The following is a 20,766-nucleotide window of genomic DNA, read 5'->3' as shown; positions in this document are numbered from 1 at the left end:
CTGTAGGCTTTTTCTTCCAGAAAGGGCAGAAACGATAAGGCGTCTCCAAGCAGTTTTGTCTCATTGCGATTCTCTGCGTCGGCCCTGGGCTACAGCTTCCCATGCAGCAGTAAAGGAAGGTATGAGGATGTGGAAAGAGTTTAAATTTGGCCACTTGATTCCATGCATCAACAAGAACCAAATACAAGTCCTAGCAAGTGATTTGCTACAAATGTCCATTTTAATGGAGAGCTTGGATATGCTATTACTATGCCCAGCCAGTCATTTCCTCTGAATTAAATCTCTAAATTACAAACTCAATTAGTTGGCAAGATTGCTTTTTATAACCTTTTCCCAACAACTGCACCATGTCGAAATATTTCCAGACAGAGAAGACTTTCACCAAAATTCAATTACCTTCGTTGTTTCAGAAGGCTAAAATGCTATAAAATTGAGTCTAGTACTCAGATATTTTTGCAGAAATGCTTCACACTAGAAAGAATAAGGGCCCGACTATAATACACAGAAATACACATTCAAAACACTGCACTGGAGATCACCTAACACCTCTGTGTAAACCTGAGGAGATTTCCAGTGATTTAGCTGTATAACCTGTGTTCATATGCTCACTGAAAACAAGAGGCTGAACTATGCTTGACACATGCAGATTCTGGAAGGGTTACAGAGGGCATAAAACCAAGCAAAATTTGCTACAGGAATATGAATCTATTTGCAATTTAAATTGCTATGAAAGGAGGAGAGGACTAAAACAAACACATTTCATCCAGAATGAAATGTAACCTTCCCCCATTTCACCTCCAGCAGAAATTACCATGACAAGAACTGCCAGTGCCCAATTTGGCAGACAAAGTAGGATGTCCTTCAGTAATCGCCGCCTGTAGCTATGCAGGTCATTGCTAGCAAGCAACTGTGAAATCCTTTAGAAGGTAAATCTTGCAACAAGGAAGACCGCTGTTGAGACTGCGTCTTTTCAAGGAGCACCTACATAACTTCAGCGGAGCCAAGGTGCAGCAGCAGATCTCACTGCCCTAACACAGGCCTGGACTTCAGCAACTCTTGCAAACTTTTTGTGGGTAGTCAGTGGGTGCTCCCTGTATCCCCGGACATAGACAGGGATTTGGGAATAAGACTGCAGATCAATACTTTCGTTGAATATCAGACAGCATGCTCCTGCAGAAAGAGCTACGGGGAAGCCTTGCTTCACAACAGAAAAAGAAAAATGACGAGGAAACTTCCCTGCTGCTCTGCAGCCTGGATGGGAACAAATCTATGAGTACAGATCATTGTATTATCAAAGCTGATTATCACTGCCCACTTAAAAATAGAAACAGCCCGTCTCTCTTTTTCTGCCAAACTGGAGCCCCGACCAACCTACTCCGGGTCAGTGCAGATGAAAGGATTACACATGCCCGGGGCTCCTCTGCCGAAGGGCACCACTATCATCGTAGGGTTTGTTGCCCAAAACACCTAAGATAGGCATATGACTGCATTTTGTCTTCTCATGCAGTTAGTACTATGTAGCCAAATTCCATCTTCCAATGAAATATTTATTTCAAGAGGATCAAACAGACCCTACCACATTTTGTTTGTACCTCTATGTCATGCATGTTTCTTCCTCAGCTGGGGAAAAAAACAACAAAAGGAAAAAAAACCCTCTTTCCAAAGCACTCTAAACTTATCCTGAAACAAGATGTCACTGCATATTAAGAGGGCAACTACAGAAGGCCTGACCCCAAAGGAAAGGCACCGAACTCCATGCCGTGACTTTGGCAGTTCCTCTGAGCCTCCCCCGCCAAGGGCGAGTGTGTCGCCCACGCTGGCCTCTGCCCCCATACGTGAAGTCTGCCTTGCAATGGTTTCTGTGTCTACCCATGAAACTGACTTTAGGACTGATGTAAAGCTTAAACACCTCTAACAGGAAAGACAGATCACCTCTTCTACAACCTTATTTCAGTGCTCACTACGTTAGGCCTCAAGTTTTTCAAACCACACTACTTTTAAAAGCGCTCAAAAGTAATAATAAAATAAATAATAAAATAAAAGCACTTCCATCCAGGCAGCCTGGTCACCAAAACATTTTGGGCTCCCATTAAAGATTAACAATTTCAAATCTGAAATACAGCACCAAAAACTAAAAAACAAACAAACAAACAAACAAAAACAAACACCAAAAACAACAACAAAAAACCTAAAAAATATCTAAATATACCACACCATAAGGTACCTCACACAGCTCCTTTGAAAGCCGGCTCTCCCCTGGGGATTTACCAGTGGCACAAATCCAGCTTTTCCCCTCCCCAGGGATTTTAACTCCATAATTGTCACTGAAAGTTTCACACCTATGGCACACCCTTAGAGCTCAGACCAAACTTCCCAATTACCCTACGGGACCGAGCTACTAAATGTCAAAAATGTTAATAAATACCACGCTGCCTGTTAAGGGGGTGGGAACGTGCCGGGAGAGCCCTGCGGATGGCTGCGTCTCCCAGCCCGCGCTGGCCTCCCCCCGGCGCTGACACTCTCGCGCCTGCCTTCGCTGGGGAAGGTGATACAGCCGCAGGCATCTGCTTCCAAATTCCTCTCTGACTTGCATTAACCTCTTCCTGCCGGCTCCTACAGCCCCGCCAAGCCAATCCATAGGACCCTGCAGTGATAATGCAGCAAAGGTGACAGCCTTGGTTTGTAATTATAACTGATCTCGGGTTTGCTTTGCATTTAATTCCTCAGCTGCACAGGAGGAAGTTTCTCCACTGATGTAGCCTGCCTAAGTTACACGGCAGCATGTTTTCATGTTCAACAAACAAGTTTTGGGGTCCTGTCATCACTTGTAGTGAGCTCCTTTCGTCCTACAACAAGATCCTTGTTTACTGAACTGCTGGCCGTGGGAACCAAAACTCCACACCTAGATTTAGGATGATAGCAACCACCGATACCATCTCTTGCTTATCACTCCAGGACTGGGCGACCTAACCGTTGCGAGAACTAACAAAGTTTATTAAAGCAAAGAGAACTTGCTAAAGCATCCTCGTCACACCTGCACCGACAGTCTCGTGAGCGTGAGGACCACATATGCCCAAATGCATGGGGGATGATCCAGTCCTCCCCTTTCAGCCTGCAATGGCTTTAACACAAACCTCCCTGCAATGTGAGAGTGCCTAGTTTTCATGACCTGGATTTGCTTTGTCCCTAGCATTTTGGGGCAGAATTAGGTTGTCCTCTGGCTCCTCTTCTCATGTGAAACTGCCAGTGCCAAACCCACCGTTTTCTCTACCTTAGGAAAGGCAAGATCAGAGTTATCCTCAGCTCATTGCCAATGCACGTCTCTGCTTGATACAGGGGCTGAGCACTTGCTCTGTGTAATTTTAGTTAATGTACTCCTAAGTGCTCTTTTGAAGGAAAGTCCCAGTCTTCCCTAGATCCGAACAGTACCTTGCTGCAACCTAGTGCAGAGGTGTGGATTCACATGGAAACTTTAGGAGCTGTGAAAAATAAGGGGCAAATGCAGTATGGGAAGAATGTGGCTAGAGGCTAAATTACTCTGTATGGCATCCATAATAGTGCTATTCTAGAGGACAGCCATCCTACCAGTGGCAAGGAGGGTAAATCACAGTTATAAAGGAGGAAAACCCAAAAGTAAAAAGGCAGCAAAGCTTCAAAGGTGCTTTTTACCAGAGACTGAAAAACATGAGAAATGTATCTGCTTTTATCTGCTTGTACACCTTCTATAGTGAAAAAGGAAAAAATGGTGATAAAATAGTAATTTAAAAATATTACATATTTATAGCTCATCCTTGCTGGGTCTGGGTCTGCCTGGCTGCACTGAGCACCTTCTGGTGTCACAGAGCACCCAAGGTTTTCTACCAGAGCCTTCTAGCAGGACAAAAGTCACTTTAAAATTTCAGAGCTACAAAATAATGGCTTTTAGGTATTCTTGAAACAAAGAGCCATTAATCCAAGGAAAGACACCTTCTGTGTCAGCAGAGTTAAGCCACTCCCTAGACAGCACACAATATTTTGTATGGTTATTTAGCATTTCATGGAGTATCTACTGCATAATTTAAAACATTTCCTGTACTTAAGCTCCACCCTAAACAAGATCATTGTCAGCACTATTTTTCAAGCCTGCCTACCCCCCCCTGCAACGTGAATAAACTGCCTTTTGCTATGGACAGTCTACTGCAAAGTCCCTCCGGGCATGTTCAGAAGAAGTCACTATTTATCTCTTTCTTTAGAGGAAATTGCAGCAAATTTAAGGAGACCAGTGCTTTTTTTTTTTTTCCTATTTTAAGCCAGCACAGCACATACCATTGCAGGGAAAACTCACTTTCAGTGCTTTCAACACTGTGGTCTGCTTTCCTCTTTCAATGTGATGTAAACACACAGATAATGGATTCCTGAAGCAGTGACCCTGAAAATGATAAAATCTGCCTTCTTGAGGCTGCTAACTTAACCAGCGAGGAAAGAGGCGCGAGCCAGCACTCCCCCAGCCCGCCACGCCACGCCACAAACTCACCTCGGTGTTTTTAAAGCAAGGAGGGCAGTCTCGGATCTGACAGATGTCCGAGATAAAGGTTCAAACGTATTCCCCGTGCGCACGCCTGGAGCCGGACCCTCCATGCCCAGCCCGAGCAACGCCTCGTGTTTAAGACGCTGTCATTTTATCTTTTTCTACCCAGTAAGCAGCCATTACTGCGAGCCACTTTACAAGATAAACAAAGTCCTATGAATGAAAGGGTTTTTTTCCCTCCCTCCTTAAGCCAACAAATAGAAACATTCTTTGCGCTAACCGAGGCTCTTCCTCCCGCGCTGACAGCAACCACAGGACCACGCCTGTGGCACAGACGGAGTAAAATAAGAAACGTGCACAGCAGAGCTGAACCGCGCCGTACTCCGGCTGCCCTGGGATTATTTACCGAGTCACATGGATGTGCAGACCGAAGAGGTTTGGGTTGGGTCACGCGTTCTTTCTGGGTCTGGAACTGCGCTGCCGGCGTTCATTCATCCCCGGGACGGGCCTGCCGCAGGGAAGCGGCAGGGCTTGTTTCACCCCGCTTCAGGCAGAGAGAGGACGGGCACAGTCCTCCTCCTCCTCCTCCTCCTGCTCCTCCACCGCGTGGGAAGGACCTGGGCTACCGCCACGCATCGGCACAGGCCTGCTCTTTAGAGAGCGTGTGGCTGTTCCCCCAAAGAAACGCCCGCTTTCCCTTCTCCTACAAGTAGCGAATTAAATGAAAAGACATTAAAGGACACCTTTCTCTCTGCCTACAAGTAGAGTAAGTCAAAATGAAGAAAACTGGGAATGACAAAATGCATGAATGCTTTCTCACAGACCCACTAGCACCACGAGCAGACTGATGTGCTGGGAAATGATGCGAGTGCTCAGGACTTGCAGAGGTCAGGCTCCCCGTCTTTACAAGAGGTACGCAGGGAGTTAGAAAGAGCTCTCATACTGCAAACCGCACCTAAACAAAGCCAGGACTCCCTGATTAGTTTCCAGAGTTACAACTGTATTTTATTCAAGGATAAAACAAATGAAAGGACCTCTTCCTCCCTCCCCCCTTCTCCTTTTTTCTGCTCTAAATCCCTGAGTCCAGATTAGTATTCACCTGCACCGCCGCAAGGCTCAGGGGCTGGGCACACATCTCAGCACCACGTAGCACTGAAGACACCTTCAGAGGGGCAGGAGTCAAACAGTTTCTCTTAAAGGCATGCAAAGCTTTTTGCTATAGCACCACTTCTGGCCTCTCTAACGTTAATGCCTTGATAACGAGCACCAGCCCAGGTAACATGTTTACAAGGACCATATCGTAGCAACTCTCAGAAAAACAGCGCGGGCTTACCTTGTAGCTGCTTGAATCTTCCTTCTAACTGATTATAGTTATAGGGCACCTGAGCCGCGTAGCCCGGGGACAACGGCCCGGGCATACTGGTTGATTTTTGTAATTCCATTTACAGGTAACACAGGGGTCTGATGAATCGCAGCATAAAGAAACCACAGGTTTCTCCACCATGCATCCAGGTAAATCCCAGCTTCCTCAGAAGTTTGGCTCCAGTCCCTAGAGAAAACGCTCTCGCTGAGCGCTAAGTAAATAACAGCTTCGGTTCAAAATCCAGCAACGTGGGTTGGTGGTAAGCTGCCTGCAACGGATTCAAACTTAAAGCACCGTGTTTTGGGTTTTTTCCTTTTTTTTTTGCTCTGCTACAAGCAACCCACGAGTTTCAAACGCTCTGGCGAAACCCAGCGGTGCAAGCGAAGCGAGCCCGCAGCTCAGCCTGCAGCGAAAGCAGCGCGGAGGCAGGCGCTGCCTCCCTTGCCAAGGCTCGCCGGAGCCGCGCACACCTCAGACCTTGCTGCCGGTCTGTAATATAATCGGCCGCCGCGCCGCGCCGCGCCGCTCGGGTGCGCGCTGATGTCACCCGATTACCGCGCCGCACCGAGGAGGACACGAAAGGCCGCGCCAAGGGCGCAGGGGCGGCGCAGGCGGCGCGCGCGGGGCCCGGCCAAGGCGCGGCTCCCGGCCAAGGCGCAGCTCCCGCGCCCCGGCGCAGCTCCCGGCCAAGGCGCAGCTCCCGGCCAAGGCGCAGCTCCCGCGCCCCGGCGCAGCTCCCGGCCAAGGCGCAGCTCCCGCGCCCCGGCGCGGCTCCCGGCCAAGGCGCAGCTCCCGCGCCCCGGCGCGGCTCCCGGCCAAGGCGCAGCTCCCGCGCCCCGGCGCAGCTCCCGGCCAAGGCGCAGCTCCCGGCCAAGGCGCAGCTCCCGCGCCCCGGCGCGGCTCCCGGCCAAGGCGCAGCTCCCGCGCCCCGGCGCGGCTCCCGGCCAAGGCGCCCGGCGCGCCGCCCTCGCCGGCCCACGAGCACGGCGCGCCCGCCCACCGCCCTGCCGCGGCACACGGCGCTACCTTCCCGAGCGAAGCCCGGTGGAATTACAATCTTTTGTTAAGAGCCTCATGTAACGGAAAAGTCTCAGATTACGATCACATGAAAAGGAGAGCGCTTTTCTTCGCTCATCTTCAGGGCTGCTCGCTTGCAAAAGCGACGCGCGCGCACAGCAGCGCTCCCTCAGCTTTTAGCAGCGGGCAAGGGGAAGACTCAGGAAAACGCACGCTCCAGCGCGCTGGGAACAAACAAAACCCTCATGAAAAGGCTCTTTAAACAGCCCATTCCTTGCACTTAACTTTTATGTTACTCGCCGGTATCGAGGAACTGGACATCTCATATATGTGCCTGCTTGCTTATTTATCAGCGTGCTGGGTATTACTGCAAGATTAATAGATGTCTGCCCTGTGCCCCGGAGGGGGAGGGCCACCGTGTAAATAAAGATGCTTTGCCTCTGATTGGCACCCTAGTGCCCTACTGTAATACAAATGTATATAATGGCAGTGGTAGGATGGGTGTGTGCTACAAGTCAGTTCCTGAAGATGGCATTAGACAGAGGGTGTCAATCTTCCCTCGAGGGCATAAGCACCTAGCCCTCACTTATTCATAAGTGAAATTAAAACATCAAATTTAAATTCACATTCTCAACATGCATCGTCTGCTTGTTCGTTTTAAAAACTGCTGGTAACGTTCACACACGTTTTCTCTTTTTTCGTTTCGTGCATTTCCAAATTCCTTTCCAACGGATTCAATGTTCCCTTCTCCTCCCACTCCAGCCCCTCATTAGGCATTTCAAAATGTTGCCTTTGTTTGGTTACTGTAGTTTCACAAGTTTCTAGTCACACAGTAATTGACGTGAGGATAGCATCCGTAGGAGAAGCTCAGTCCACTCCCACTGCCTGTCTGCAGCCCTAACTTCTGCTAGAGGTAACGTGGAAATCCGACCAGCCATTACCACCGTACTGGGCAACAAGTGTGCAAGAGCCCAAGCACGAACAGAGCTAATTTAGGCAGGAGTGATGGAAGTCAACACTTCCCAACTGAAACTCAAGGTGGGGTTTCCAAAAAAACATACGCACTGTTGAGAACTCCTGGCGCATTTCTCCCAAGATCATAAATACACTTAAAATATTTATGGCTTTTAAATATGCTGGGGGACTTTAAACAACAACATACACCTAGCTCAGAATTGCTTATTATATTGATATACAAGGGCTTTTACTAGCATATTCCAGCATACCCCTTGATATCAATACAGGTATGTTTACACAAGACTTTTAGTACTAGGGTAGACCTCAAGTAGAGCCTGAGCCATTTTTGTCCTCGTGAAAGCTGGCCGTCAATCTTCTCAGCACCACCCCACACTGGGCCAATGAAGACTGCTCAGCCGCCCCCAAAAGGGCTTTCAGCGTTTGAGGGAAGAAAGCGCTTGCGTGCAGGAGGCAGCCAAGGAGCCGCGGCGGCCCCTGCCCCGGAGCCGCGCTGGGAAGGAGCGGGGTGCCTGGAGGAAGCACCTGCACCGGGGCCGCGGAGGGCAGGATGCGGCTCCCGGCACGGCAACGCGGCGTTGCTGGTGGGCATCCCGCTCCCTCCCGCCCTGGTGATCCCTGCACCGCCGGCCGGCCCCGGGCACAGCGGCGACCAGCCGACCTCCCGGCTGGGGCCGAGGGGAAGGAGGCAGGAACACAAACAGCTCCAAAATGAACCCGGGCGGTGCTCAGCCCGTGAAGATACAGATGCAACCTTCCCCCGAGGTCAAGAGGCGCCTTTCGCCCAGCACGCGAGTGCAGCCTGATTTCTGCCACCGAATTTTTTCCTGTCGGCTCCCACCGACAGCAGCTTTTGCCTGCAACGCCTGACTTGTGTTGCAGTTAAAGGGAGACCCTCCCTCCTCCCTCCCTCCCTCCCCCCGCCGTCAGCAGGCAGGCGGCCAGGCCCTACCTGCAGGCAGGGCAGCTCTGCTCGGCTGGCTACCGTCCCACCTTGAGCAAACAGGTGTTGCTATGTGCTGCGCGCGTTCAGAAGGCAACACTAAAGTCCAAGCGACTGGCAGCAGAGCTGGAGTATTTTTAACATCACTAAGGCCATAAAGCAGGAGGCGGGAACTTCTCCCCGGCCGAAAGCTTTCCCAACACCTTTGGCAGGCGATGCAGCAATGCACGTGGCCATTATTAAAAATATTAAAAAGTAAAATATCACAAAAGTAAAATGGTAAAAAGAATTGCTCGGCCACGACCTGCACAAAACAAAGCCACAGACTGCAGGTTCTCCACCCTGTCATAAAACATTAACAACACACATATGAATTTATGCTTGAGATTGCCCCCTGCGGGACAACCGAGTCTGGAGATCTTCAGACTCCCAAGAAATACTGAACAAAAGTTGGGGGGGGGGGGGTTGATTTCTTCCCCTCCCTTCACAAATAAGGTTAATAATTAAATTATGGTAACATCTCCGATATTGCAGAGGGAAGACATCTTTCCCTGTGAAGAGGCCTCGTGGTCTGTATTTATCCTGATGGTAGCAGCTGTTACGCAAATGCAAAGCTCTTGGGTGCTGAACTATTCCTACTGACCTGGCACTGTGAATCGGGAAAGGGGGTCACGATTTTCTTGGAAAACTAAATATTGTTTTGTTGGGTTTTTTTTTGTTTTGCTAGAAGCCTCTCACAGTAACTGTTTTGCAGACAAAGTGTGCAGAGGGAACCTGATTTCTCCTGGCCTGCACAACACCCTCCAGCGCACTGCGTTCTGCGGTGCCTCACAAGCGCAAAGCTTGTCGTACTTCATGCACTCGATTACAGACTTCGGGCATGTTGGATCAGAGACAGGGATCCCTACTTTGGCACAAACTAGCTTCCAGGTACGACGGTGGGGCCCCATTCTGGCCTGTCCAGTAGCACTAATCACGCCCCCGAAAGGAGAGCAAACTGGAGCAGGTATGGAGCAGCGCAGGCTGCACAGCAAATAGGGGGAACGCTAAAGGGAAGAGGAAGAATTTGTGTTTGAACCGAGTTTTTATCTTGTTAAGTTTTGAAACACGGAGACACAACGCACTAACACTTTATGGAGAACTCAGCAGCATTCGTTATGAAATTGTGCCCTCGTTTCAGCTGCCACCCAGGCTGAACAACAGGTCCCCAAGCGACAGATGTGACAGATTTTCTTAATGATCGTATCAGCTCCTTGGGACAGCGCTGATCACCTGGTGCTGCTGACTCATCTGCCAGAGCATTATTTACGCTTTGTGAGTTGTGAAGGCTCCACTTAACAGCTCGCTGCTAATTCAGTCAGAAGAGCAAAGCAAAGCGGGATCTGTCTGTATTTCTGACGCTCTACACGATATGTAGCAAGATTTCTTAAAAACGGGCACGCTGCCAGTTCCCATTTTTACCTGAGTAATGTCAACCCTAATACACGCATGCGCTATTGACTCCAAAATTAGTCAGCCTGATACCTGCTTATTGCTGTTAGGTAGCAACGCATCCAATTGATCGTAAGATTCTCACACGCACACACACAAAGCCTTTTTTTTGTATCTGGTCTTCACTCATTTTCTCTGTTTCTCTTTAACTGAATAAGCCTTTGACAAGACTAATTAGATTATATGTTATGGAGGAGAATTAATGCTTTAATGGCTGTAGTTAACTTTTAAGCACAGGTCCAAATTTAACTTACCAAATCGATCCACCTTGAAATGGGCCATGTTGGAATTTGTCACTGATTACAAGTTGGAGAAAAACAAGGGGCAAATCACATGGTAAGTTTTAGTGTAGCAGGGATTTTTTTTTTCTTCCTAAATTATGTTCCTGCTTTTCTCCCATAGCTCTGAAATAAGTTTTGCTCGTATGCTTTGGATTGCACCTCCTCATAGTACTTGACTGGTAATGATGGCTTGCATTATTTGCGTACACATTAAGAGTTATTAAATAAAAACGCAAATGATTATCCACTTAACCATAAATACATGCAGTAATGCAAAGTGTGATTTAGTTGACATGATTAGAGCTTTGCAAAGCCTCAAGGAGAACAAGAGGTTGATTACAGTAATAATATGAATGCAGAAGTAACATCTGGAGGCAGGTGCTTACCCAGAACAGAACAGGATCTGTCCCAGGATCTGTCCTTACATGGTTTACAAAAATTGCTACTGAAGTGAAGGGGCTTCTACCACAAAGCAACTCTACGGAAAAAAAAATTAATATCAAGTCTAACAAAATTGCTATCCAAAACCCTGATTATCAATGTTTCTGAGTGTGAACAAACTATCACTTTTCTCAGCCAAAAGAAACGACTTAAGAAAGTCTTCGCATTTTCTCACAAAAAGTATAGACATAAAAAAAATTCTAAGAAATTTCAAAGCTATGGGTCCAATTCATACCTCTTTTGAAGAAAATAACTTGTAAGTATGCAGGATTAGTATTACTCACACAGCCTTTTTGTTTTTGAAATAGCTAAAAATTCCCTGACGACCTCATACATCCATCACACTACACTATCTTTCACCAGTAAAGTCGACCAACACTGGTTGGTCGTGGTGGGTAAACAATGAAGATAATCTGTGTGGTGGACACAACGTCCAAAACAGGCTCACCCTTAAAATGCATTCATTTAACACATACATTAAAAGCCAAGGAGTCAATAACACAAAATATTTCCTGGGTACCATAAAATAAATGCATGCATTGTACCATTGTGCTCTGAAACAAAGGCGTAATTTTACAACTCCGTGAAAGACAATTATCTTCCTAATGGGAAGCAGAATGCACGCCAGAGTTTACAACAGTTACAGATCTGGTTAATCATCACCCCTGTCTTTCCTTTTTACTCCTATTTGCTCTTGTAAATTCTCTCATTGGTGACTAACTAGAAAAAAATTACAAGATAAAAAGGATGATTTATTAATCTAAGATGCCACACAAATCACATAATATTTGCTCATCTCCTGAAAGAGGGTAAAGTGCTTCCACATCCCCCCTCAGTGCAACAGTAAGAACTGAAACCTCAGTCATGTTCATCTTCACTGACTTCTGGTAATACTCCAGTCTACGCGACAAGGACAGAATCTATCCCTATGTACGCAGTACTTACAGTAAGGAAGAATGCTTCGCTGTGGACTGCTCTGGAACATATGACAAAAATAACTGTATTTCATGTTTAACAATTTGCATAACCTTAATCCTGAAGAGTAAGCTGTTTTCCCTCCAGTTTACATCCAAGGTGTTGGAACATGGAAAGAAGCAGCCCACACACTAAGCAGAAATTAGTGTGCCAACTTAATTACGTCTTTTCTTCTGCAGATATTAGTGGGAATAGAACCTTTCATTTTATGAGCTCACCAATTCTTACAATGCTTAGCAACTGTCTCAGAAGAGGCCAAAATAAATACAAACATACAAGAGATCTTTTCTCATAAGTAACATTTCAATTTCAGAAAGGCATTTCAATTTTTCTGTTTAAAGGGGATTTCAGAGCAGTGGCAAGTGTCAAGGCATTTTACTTTCAAGGTGACAGTTCCTGGAGCCAGATTACTGGGACACTCATGGTCCTCGAGAGCCCCATATGAAAAGACTAAAAGGGCAGCTGTGTCCATTTCAACCAACTAGCTTCCTTTACAATGTCCTCAATATTTGCCAGTGTCATTTTTAGATAATTCTAGCAAACAGTAATATAGGGCTGGAATTAAAAAGGTCCACAAATCATTTTTAAGAAACAATCATAGGTGGAAAAAAAAATAGACAACCAAAAATGTAAAATATAAACGGCTGGTCATCAATCTCACTTTGAGATACATGTGCATCTTCATGGGATGCAGTGCCTCGTGCTCTGAGAACAGACACCTGTGTGTCTTTTAGGACAACGGGTGACGTGGTCCTCCAGGTCCCTTGCAGGCATATTCTGTGACTCGGATGGGCTTGGGAGATCCCACCAAGTCAAAACTCAGGGAAAGGGGCAGACTGAAACACAATGGGATTTTCATTACAGAAGGACTTTCATTACAGAATTTTCATTTTTTCATTACAGAAGGACCTGTAAATGTGTTTTTCTTCCACTGTGTCCAGGCTGGCATCCCAACAGCTCCATGATGAGCCTGAGACACAAACTGCCTTTTGGGCTTAAAACCAACCTCTAGATTATGAAGTCCAGGGTCTGAGCAGCACTAAACCTTTGGGGAACTTCTGACAAATCCGGCCAGAATATCAGCTTGCTACCGAAACTGGGTCAGTTCCACCTGGTTTCAGGTTTCAATGTGCACAGTTTACACAACTCCCAGATTAGCAGGAAAGTTGACATTACTTTTGTAACAGCATGTCCTTGCTAACTGCAACAGTGGAACGCATGCCAGAAAAGCTGCATGAAGCACTCGTGTTTGGAAAAAATCATGGTTTATAATGGTTTGCATTCCAATCCCATTGGGTTCTTCGGAATTGTATTGCTTTCCATACCCTGTTAACCCATAAAAGTAGGAAGGCCATCCCTGAAGAACTCTATCAACTACATTCACAGAGGCTTCGTTCGTGGCCCAGGAGATCAGCAGCACTGGTTTGCTAACTTAGATGAGTAACCCGTAAAAAGTTCTATTAAAATTAAGCCTGTTACACAGGTATGCACCTAACATACTTTCTGTAAAAATCTGGCATGAAAACAACTTTCTGATTTTCCCCCAGAAATTTCATTTTATGAGTTTGAATCTGCTTTTTTTTTAAAAGCTGGAATTCTTTTTATTGCCTCTCCCTCCCCTCTTATCTGAATTGCATCTATGTTTCTATGTAGGAGAGAGAGGGAGAGGGAGAGATAGTGGGAGAGAGATTTCCTCCCATTTTTCTTTTCCTTCCTTTTCCACTGTTTTCTTTTTTTCAGAGTTTGACCATGAAAACAGGGAAAGATGCACTGTTGCTACACCATAATGACTGTCTCAGGCCTGAAAAGTCAATCTCCTAGTACTCCTGAACAAAATGGAAATTGGGTGAAAACAGTAAGCAGAACATACTGATCTTTATAAATCTACATAAGCCAGAGTATTTATTTCTACCATTTTCCCTGCTGCCTATATATAGAACAGAAAGCATAAGAAGTGCATGCATTTGTTTGCATTATACACCCTAATTCCATGTTCACATATGATCAGTTCAGGGGAAAGGAATAAAAAGGTACCTTCCCATTCTGACAGTTCCCTAACTGGAGGAGCTTGAGCCTATAAACTGGAAACCTTGGAAATTAATTGGGCTCTCTTAAGAATTTTAGGCCCTCTTATACCTAAGCAACAAAGTACCAGAAAAACCTAGGTACAGACTTGTGCTGATCCTGTAGTTAATTCAAAATGAACTGAAGAGGAAGGAGAAGAAAAGTATTGGAGAAAAATTTTGTTGGAAGATTTTTTCTTTTAATCCTAGATGCAGAACCATGAGCTGAAAACCTCATTTTTAAAGCTGACGAAAAAGAAACACCTCCTTATTTTCTAAAACCTTCTCCCCTCCAATCTTACCCACAAAATTTCCCCATCTGTTATTTGGGAATTGCCCATCTCTGCAAAAAGAACTTAATGATTGATTGACAAGTGCTAATTGCCTGTAAACTCATGAAGTTATTATTCCACAGCAAACCACACCTTTCATTTATATCCATATGTATACACACACACATATATACACACACACACGCACATATACATACAAGTGCATGTCCATGTCTGACACACATCCGTTTTCAAGGCTTAACAACATTTAAAGAAGGCAAAACAAAAACAACACCGAAAAAGTCACTGCACAAACACAACTTCCACTCAAAGATTTTTACCCCAAGATACAGCCGCCAAGATTTTTACAATACTTTTCCAACTCCTGGTTCCTCATGAACTCTCTGACCCTCCTTCAATCTTTATTACAGCTAAAAGACATTCACCTCCCTCTATGTAGCAGCAGCGATGGGGGGGGGGGGGGGTTCAGATTGCTCATTAAAAGCATCCAGGATTGTTAGGAAGAATGCTAGAAACTAAAAAAGTGGATCTTGGAAGTAGATTTTCATCATCTTCTGTACTTGCCTCATCCTCATTCCTGCTCCTATTTTTTTTGCCTATATCTCCCCAGGATATTACCTGAAGATAAGAATCAAAGCTCTGATCTGAGAAAATGATTTCATCACTAAACCTTCCCCATTAGAAAAGCTCCAAGGTTAACAGAAATTAGTAAACATTTTTAATCCTGTATTGAATTCCGCCTTGCAGTATGCTCTGCTAGACATTATTTATACTTCAGGGAGTGCTTTCATGCAGTATCCAAGCAACAAATAGAAGTAGAAATGCAAGGCACATTGCAGATTTGGCTGAATAAATAAAATAAATACAGAAACATTGCTAGTTAGAAACTAAAGACAGGAGACGAGAACATTCTCTTCTGTACATGCATTTTTTGCAGACTTCTTTTGAATTATAGGCTCATGACTAGATTTTGAGATGCATCCACAGCCAAACTTATCCCTGACGAAAGTCATAAATTAAAAAAAAAAAATTAAATTGCCATTATTGGCACATAGTCTCTATAAACAAGAAATCTTTTCCATTAAGACATGACCCAGCAAAATACCTAAAAACAATCTCATTATTTCAATGAGGGGTCTTTACCAGTTATCCCATGTTTTTTTTGCGTTAAATATCCCCCAAAACACCGATTCCAACAGCAAAGAAAAATATTTTAGCCTTTCCAGGCTTCAGGTTTCCTATGATGGGCCACCACGGGTCAGACTCCCAGCCCATGGAAGTCAGCACAGTCTCACTGAAAGCGCTGGAGGAAGACCAAGTTACAACCTGCCTGGTAGCTCTCCTCCCAAACCATCCACTGCTGCATGACTTTATCTCAGCTGAATATTGTGCCTGGCTTAGCCCTCACGAGCATTAGGGTGTTGCACTACATGGAGGATGCCTTACAGCGAGCATTTTTCCTTTCTTTGAGCAGCTGGCGCAGCAGGAGTGTTTCGCTCCCCTTCACAAACCCTGCCCAGCCTCTCCTTGCTGGGCTCGCTGGTCCCTGCCACAGCTGATGCCCAACGCTGCACCTCGCTCACCCCAGCGCTGCGGGCAGCCAAAAGCACAGCCCCAGCGTCTTTGCCGCACTGACGCCATGGTGATGAAGGGATGACGAAAACTAAAACAGACAGGAGAGAGCTGTGCAGTGCCAGTCCGGGAGTTAAGGCATCGTTCCCTTCCCAGCTAAAATCAGTGCAAGTAAGGAAGTACACCATTAAAGGCAGCGCAGTGACAGTGGGTCTAAAGCCCAGGTATGATAGAGCAGATTTACCTGCCTCCAGGATTACCCTCACGGGAATTTCACTGGCAATATCCTAAAAGCAGATACGCATGCGCATACACACACAGTCAGCATACATATATTAGTTTTCAACCCTCTTCCTCTATGTACAGAAGGCTTTTTATTATATAATCACTTCTTAACTTCTGCACCTTTTCAGATGTCCTACATTGGCTACAAAAACTGCCTTGCACCTGCTTTCACTAAACTGCTGAATCTCTGCGCTAGTGTCGAGTTTGCCCACGGTGAATAAGGGCTGGTGGACACCTGGAGCACTCTACGAGAAACTGCAAGAAGCAAATACGGTGCCTCTATTCCGGCCCAAGAGCTTAATGCACAGGAATGTGAAAATCCAAAAAATCAATCACTGCAGCCGCATTCCCTGGCAAGGTGCTGGATTCTCCTGCAAACCCCTCTAACTAGACATTGCTTAGTCTTGAAAGAACTTGATTAGAGACATAAAATGACTGCGGTCGTCAGACTTTCCAGAGCGCGGCTGCCAGCAGCTGCTCTCTTCCTGCTCCCCTCCCAGGACAAGGCAGCCCAGAGTCTGTTCTTCCAGCTCCACCTGTCCGTCCTGCGCGATGAGTGCTGTATCGCGGGCCCTCACCAGGATGCAGTCCCTTTCAGGCATCACTCAGTTACGATGCAATCATAAACACTGCTCTTCAAACAGTCAAGCATGTATGATTCCAAAAACCGGATAAATTATATTTGCCCAACTGCTTTCAGAAACTTGGCTTTATATTCAGGAAGCTACACAGGCTCACAGCTCTGATATCTGATCAGATTATAAGGAATCCAACTCACACCTCCATGTCATTTGCATACTACTCATTTGATCCTAAAGAGAGAGAACAAAATCTCAGAAACAGCTATACATTGCTGACACCAAAATCATGGTGTTACTATAGCAATAAGGTACAAATGACCTGTGCCAAATTATATTCAATGATGTCCCATCAAAAATGTGAATCATTCATGTTTCCTTGAAAATTATTTTATGTAGCATAGGCATACAGTGACACTTCTTTTTTTTCTGAATCACTCCACTAATGATGTTTAAAATAAACATGTTGCGAACAAAATATTTTTAACGCCTGTTTTTTGCTGTTTGCTTTAGAAACAGTTCTCCACCAGCAATTTAAAACCAAACACGTTATTCCCTAGTGACACATGGGCTAAGTTTTTCTTGATTGATGTTAAAGAGCACAGTGTTCATCAGCAGTCAGAGCCAGCACTGCAGGTGACATGCAGAAGTACAGCAGCATCTGTGCAGCCACACTTTCTCCCTTGATGCCTACATGACACTACACACAAAACGATACTCCTGTTTTTAACTTCAGCCTCCTACAGATTCTGGGAAAGTACTGCAGCTTAGAAAATACAGTGGAGAAATTGTTCTCGAAGCAAAACCCAGAAGGAAAGCACTGGGGCAGGTCCACACTGAAAAGCTTTTGTTGAAATAGCTTTTATAGTTCTCTAAGCAAAACAAGCTTTTTCAACATAAGCATTTTCCCGTTCATCCCCGTAGGTCTGCATTAGGCCTTTGGCAGCTAAACAAAACCATGGTCTTGTAACCAGCACTGCCATACCAGCGCTGAGAAGATGCATCTGCAGCCTCACTGCCAAAAGGTTTCATGTTTCTGTTTAGGGTCAAGTGAATCCCTCACACGTCCTTCAAACCTCACCTCCATTTGCCTCCAAAGCTTCCAAAGCTTCCATGTGATTTACAAGCATCAATATACTGCAGAATTCCCTTTCCTTAACACTTCTTGTTATTAAAATTAGTGCATTGATTTTAAAGTCCATGATATCTTCAGCACTGGAAATTCGTGAAATGTACTGCAAGAGATTATTCTCAGTGTGGTCTTTTAAAGGCAAGACAAGCCTTTTGGTTCTGATAGAGGGGTTAAACTCTAAGTCATTGCTTTTTTCCCCCCCTCTTTTTTTATTGAATTGAGACCTGAACCTTTATTTTGACTGTGCAGATTTTACTTCTTTTTTAAGTTTATCAGATTGAAACAGTAGGAACTTTGCTACAAGAGATATGCCAGACAGCAGGGACAAACAGGTGCACAAGACCTGAAGAAGAATACAAGCAGAACCTTTCTTTTTGCTTTTCTCGTCTTGTTTTCATGCTGTTGACTTTCTGTCCTGGAGCTGTAAGAGGAATGGCCCAAGTATTAGGGCCAAAAGGGCTAACTAGCCCCAAACATGGTACCCATCACTTTCTCAGTGCAAATTTTCTCTGCCTTTTTTTTTTTTTTTTAAATCGTCAAGAGACGGACATTCCTCTATAATAAAAAGAAAAATTCTTCAACAGTATAACCTCAGTAACAATTTCAGTGTTTTTCCCCTTTTGCTTCTGGGAGAATTAAGTTAGTAACAGGAATTACAAGCCTCGCTTCCCTTTGTGCAATATGGACAACCACAGAAAGCAGCACTATAAACGCAGCCTCCCTACCCATGTTGCTAAATCGGCCTCTACGAGGTTCATAAACACTGATGTGCAACACAAGCAAGTGTCCTAACCTATGCACGTAGGTGGAGCTGGGAAAGGAACGCACAGCTTCGTAGGTCCTGCGCTAGGAAGATAAGCCTCTGTTATTCCATAAACTTTGAAAGTATTTTCCCTTCATACGCCAGACAGCTGAGTCACAGACCATCCAATCACCCAGGTAAACACAGAGGACAAAAGGGCAAAACACAAACGATCAGAAAAATGAGTAGCTTTAGCCAAGCACTTTTTTTTTTTTTTTAATACTGAATTAGCTAACTGAAAAAATGGAAAGTTTTGGAGGTGACAGTTCTTGTACTACCTGAAAACAGCATCTGAGACTGCAAGCATGGTACATCTGAATGTCACAACGCACCAGGCAGAGCATGAAGCCTTCTGCTGATCAACTGAACTGATTCTTAAGGCTTTCGTAGGACCTGCATTCATAAAGGCGCTGCACAGCAAATCTTATTAGCTAATGGTCCTTGATGGATGACAACGGATACTTGAAGATTTGTGAATGAAGAATTTTGCACAAACACGATATCCCCTTGACTTACACAGAGCAGGTAGAATTACATGGCCTCCCAACTAGACCTTCAAGAGCCACTGGGAACAAGGACAGGTGAAAGATGATTTCCTATAGTGGGATATCTTACTTTACACAGTAGGGATCAGTTACCCTCTTCTCATATCAGTTGCAGAGGGAGTTAGTCCAACATGAATGATAACCAATCTGGTTGCATATCCCTTCAAATCTGGATTCTGATTGAAAGGTGAGTTCCCAGGTGATTTTTTTTTTTTTTTTTTTTTTTAAGCTGAAACAACCATTTGCTTTCTGGCTTTCACTGCGTACAGATCACTTTAATAATACTCAGTTCTCAGTTGCCATGCTGACATTAGTGCTTGTCTACTATTATTGTACAATACCTCCTGAGTAATAGTGAGTTCTTCTCCATTATATTGTCTATTCTGATCATAGATTATTCTGACCACCATCCCCTCCATTAGTGTTTAAATATTTCAATATCCTGCTGGAATATGGGGCCATTCTGAGTCTTTCAAGAACAGAGTATCAAACTGTGACTACAGCACTCATTTCTTGCCTACTGCTCTCCACCTTTCCTTTTTCTTTTCTTTTTTTTTTTTTAAAAAGGTAAATTAAATAAACTTCCTTTGAATTACAGTAAACTAGAACCCATACATGACGGAAGCTTTTCAGAGGAGGTACTTCACACCTTGTTGAACAACGTGGACTGAAGATACCTGTACCAACAGAAAGATTCACATTGAATCTATAACTATTAGTCAGACGGTGTAAAATGCCTATGGCAGTTCTACTTTTGAATGCAGTAACTTACAGATATGGATAAAGAACCAGTCTGGTCTGGTCTGTACATTTTGAAACCCTTGCAAGATATTGATAGTCTTTTGATTTACCTTGTCATTCCCACCAAAGGAAAACATAGTGAAAAAGCTGGACATCCCTGGGCAGTCTTTAGATATGATTAATCTAGGACTTCAGGAAGAAGAAAAAAAAAAAGCTACTGTCAGAAGATGGCCAATCCGAACAGGCTGGCCTGAGAGTTGGAGGGCTGAGAAGATGCTGGTATCTGGAAAGAGCCGGTGTTCATCTAAGTCAAACTTAGGAGAACTTGAGCATAGGAAGCAAGCAAGAAAATGAATGCTTTCTGACATGAGATGACTCAGTTAACAACACGGTGGCTCCTCTGGGCAATTATCACTGATTCAGCAGGCACTGGATCTGATCCTTTGGTCTCATTTTGTATGGACATGGCTGAACCCGATGAAATATTGTTCAGAAATACAGAACTGCTGGGAGAGGGACAGAACTACCTGACAGCTCTTTGCTCCCCTCCAGTTGCTACTGTACTAGAGACTTGTATTTCTCCACCCATCTCGACATGCCCATCATTAGTGCCAGGCAAGGTTTACTATATAACTGCTACTTTAATGTGCATGTGATAATGGAAGAAGTACCAATCCAAACAAAAAAAACAAAACAAAACAAAAAAATCACATCTCTTATCACCTCAGCTTACCAACAAAGGTGTCCAGGTATAGAGGCTTA

The 20,766-nt window shown here is 45.0% G+C and overlaps 1 protein-coding gene across 6 annotated transcripts in view; it reads right to left on the bottom strand.

Moving 5' to 3' along the window:
* The window catches only part of SPTBN1 (spectrin beta, non-erythrocytic 1), a 147,237-nt gene that overhangs the window by 78,290 nt on the left and 48,181 nt on the right, over positions 1 to 20,766 (bottom strand). The window contains exon 1 of one of the 6 annotated variants that reach the window (XM_013949767.2): positions 5,841 to 5,940. The exons of the other annotated variants lie outside the window; for them this stretch is intronic. Coding sequence (XP_013805221.2) covers positions 5,841 to 5,925 — 85 coding nt within the window. The 5' untranslated portion in view covers positions 5,926 to 5,940. Of the gene's footprint in view, positions 1 to 5,840; positions 5,941 to 20,766 lie in introns of those variants that run through there. 6 annotated transcript variants of the gene reach the window in all.

Source organism: Apteryx mantelli, chromosome 3, assembly GCF_036417845.1.
Source record: "Apteryx mantelli isolate bAptMan1 chromosome 3, bAptMan1.hap1, whole genome shotgun sequence".
Lineage (NCBI taxonomy): Eukaryota > Metazoa > Chordata > Aves > Apterygiformes > Apterygidae > Apteryx > Apteryx mantelli.
This window is presented reverse-complemented; position numbering and strand designations above follow the sequence as displayed.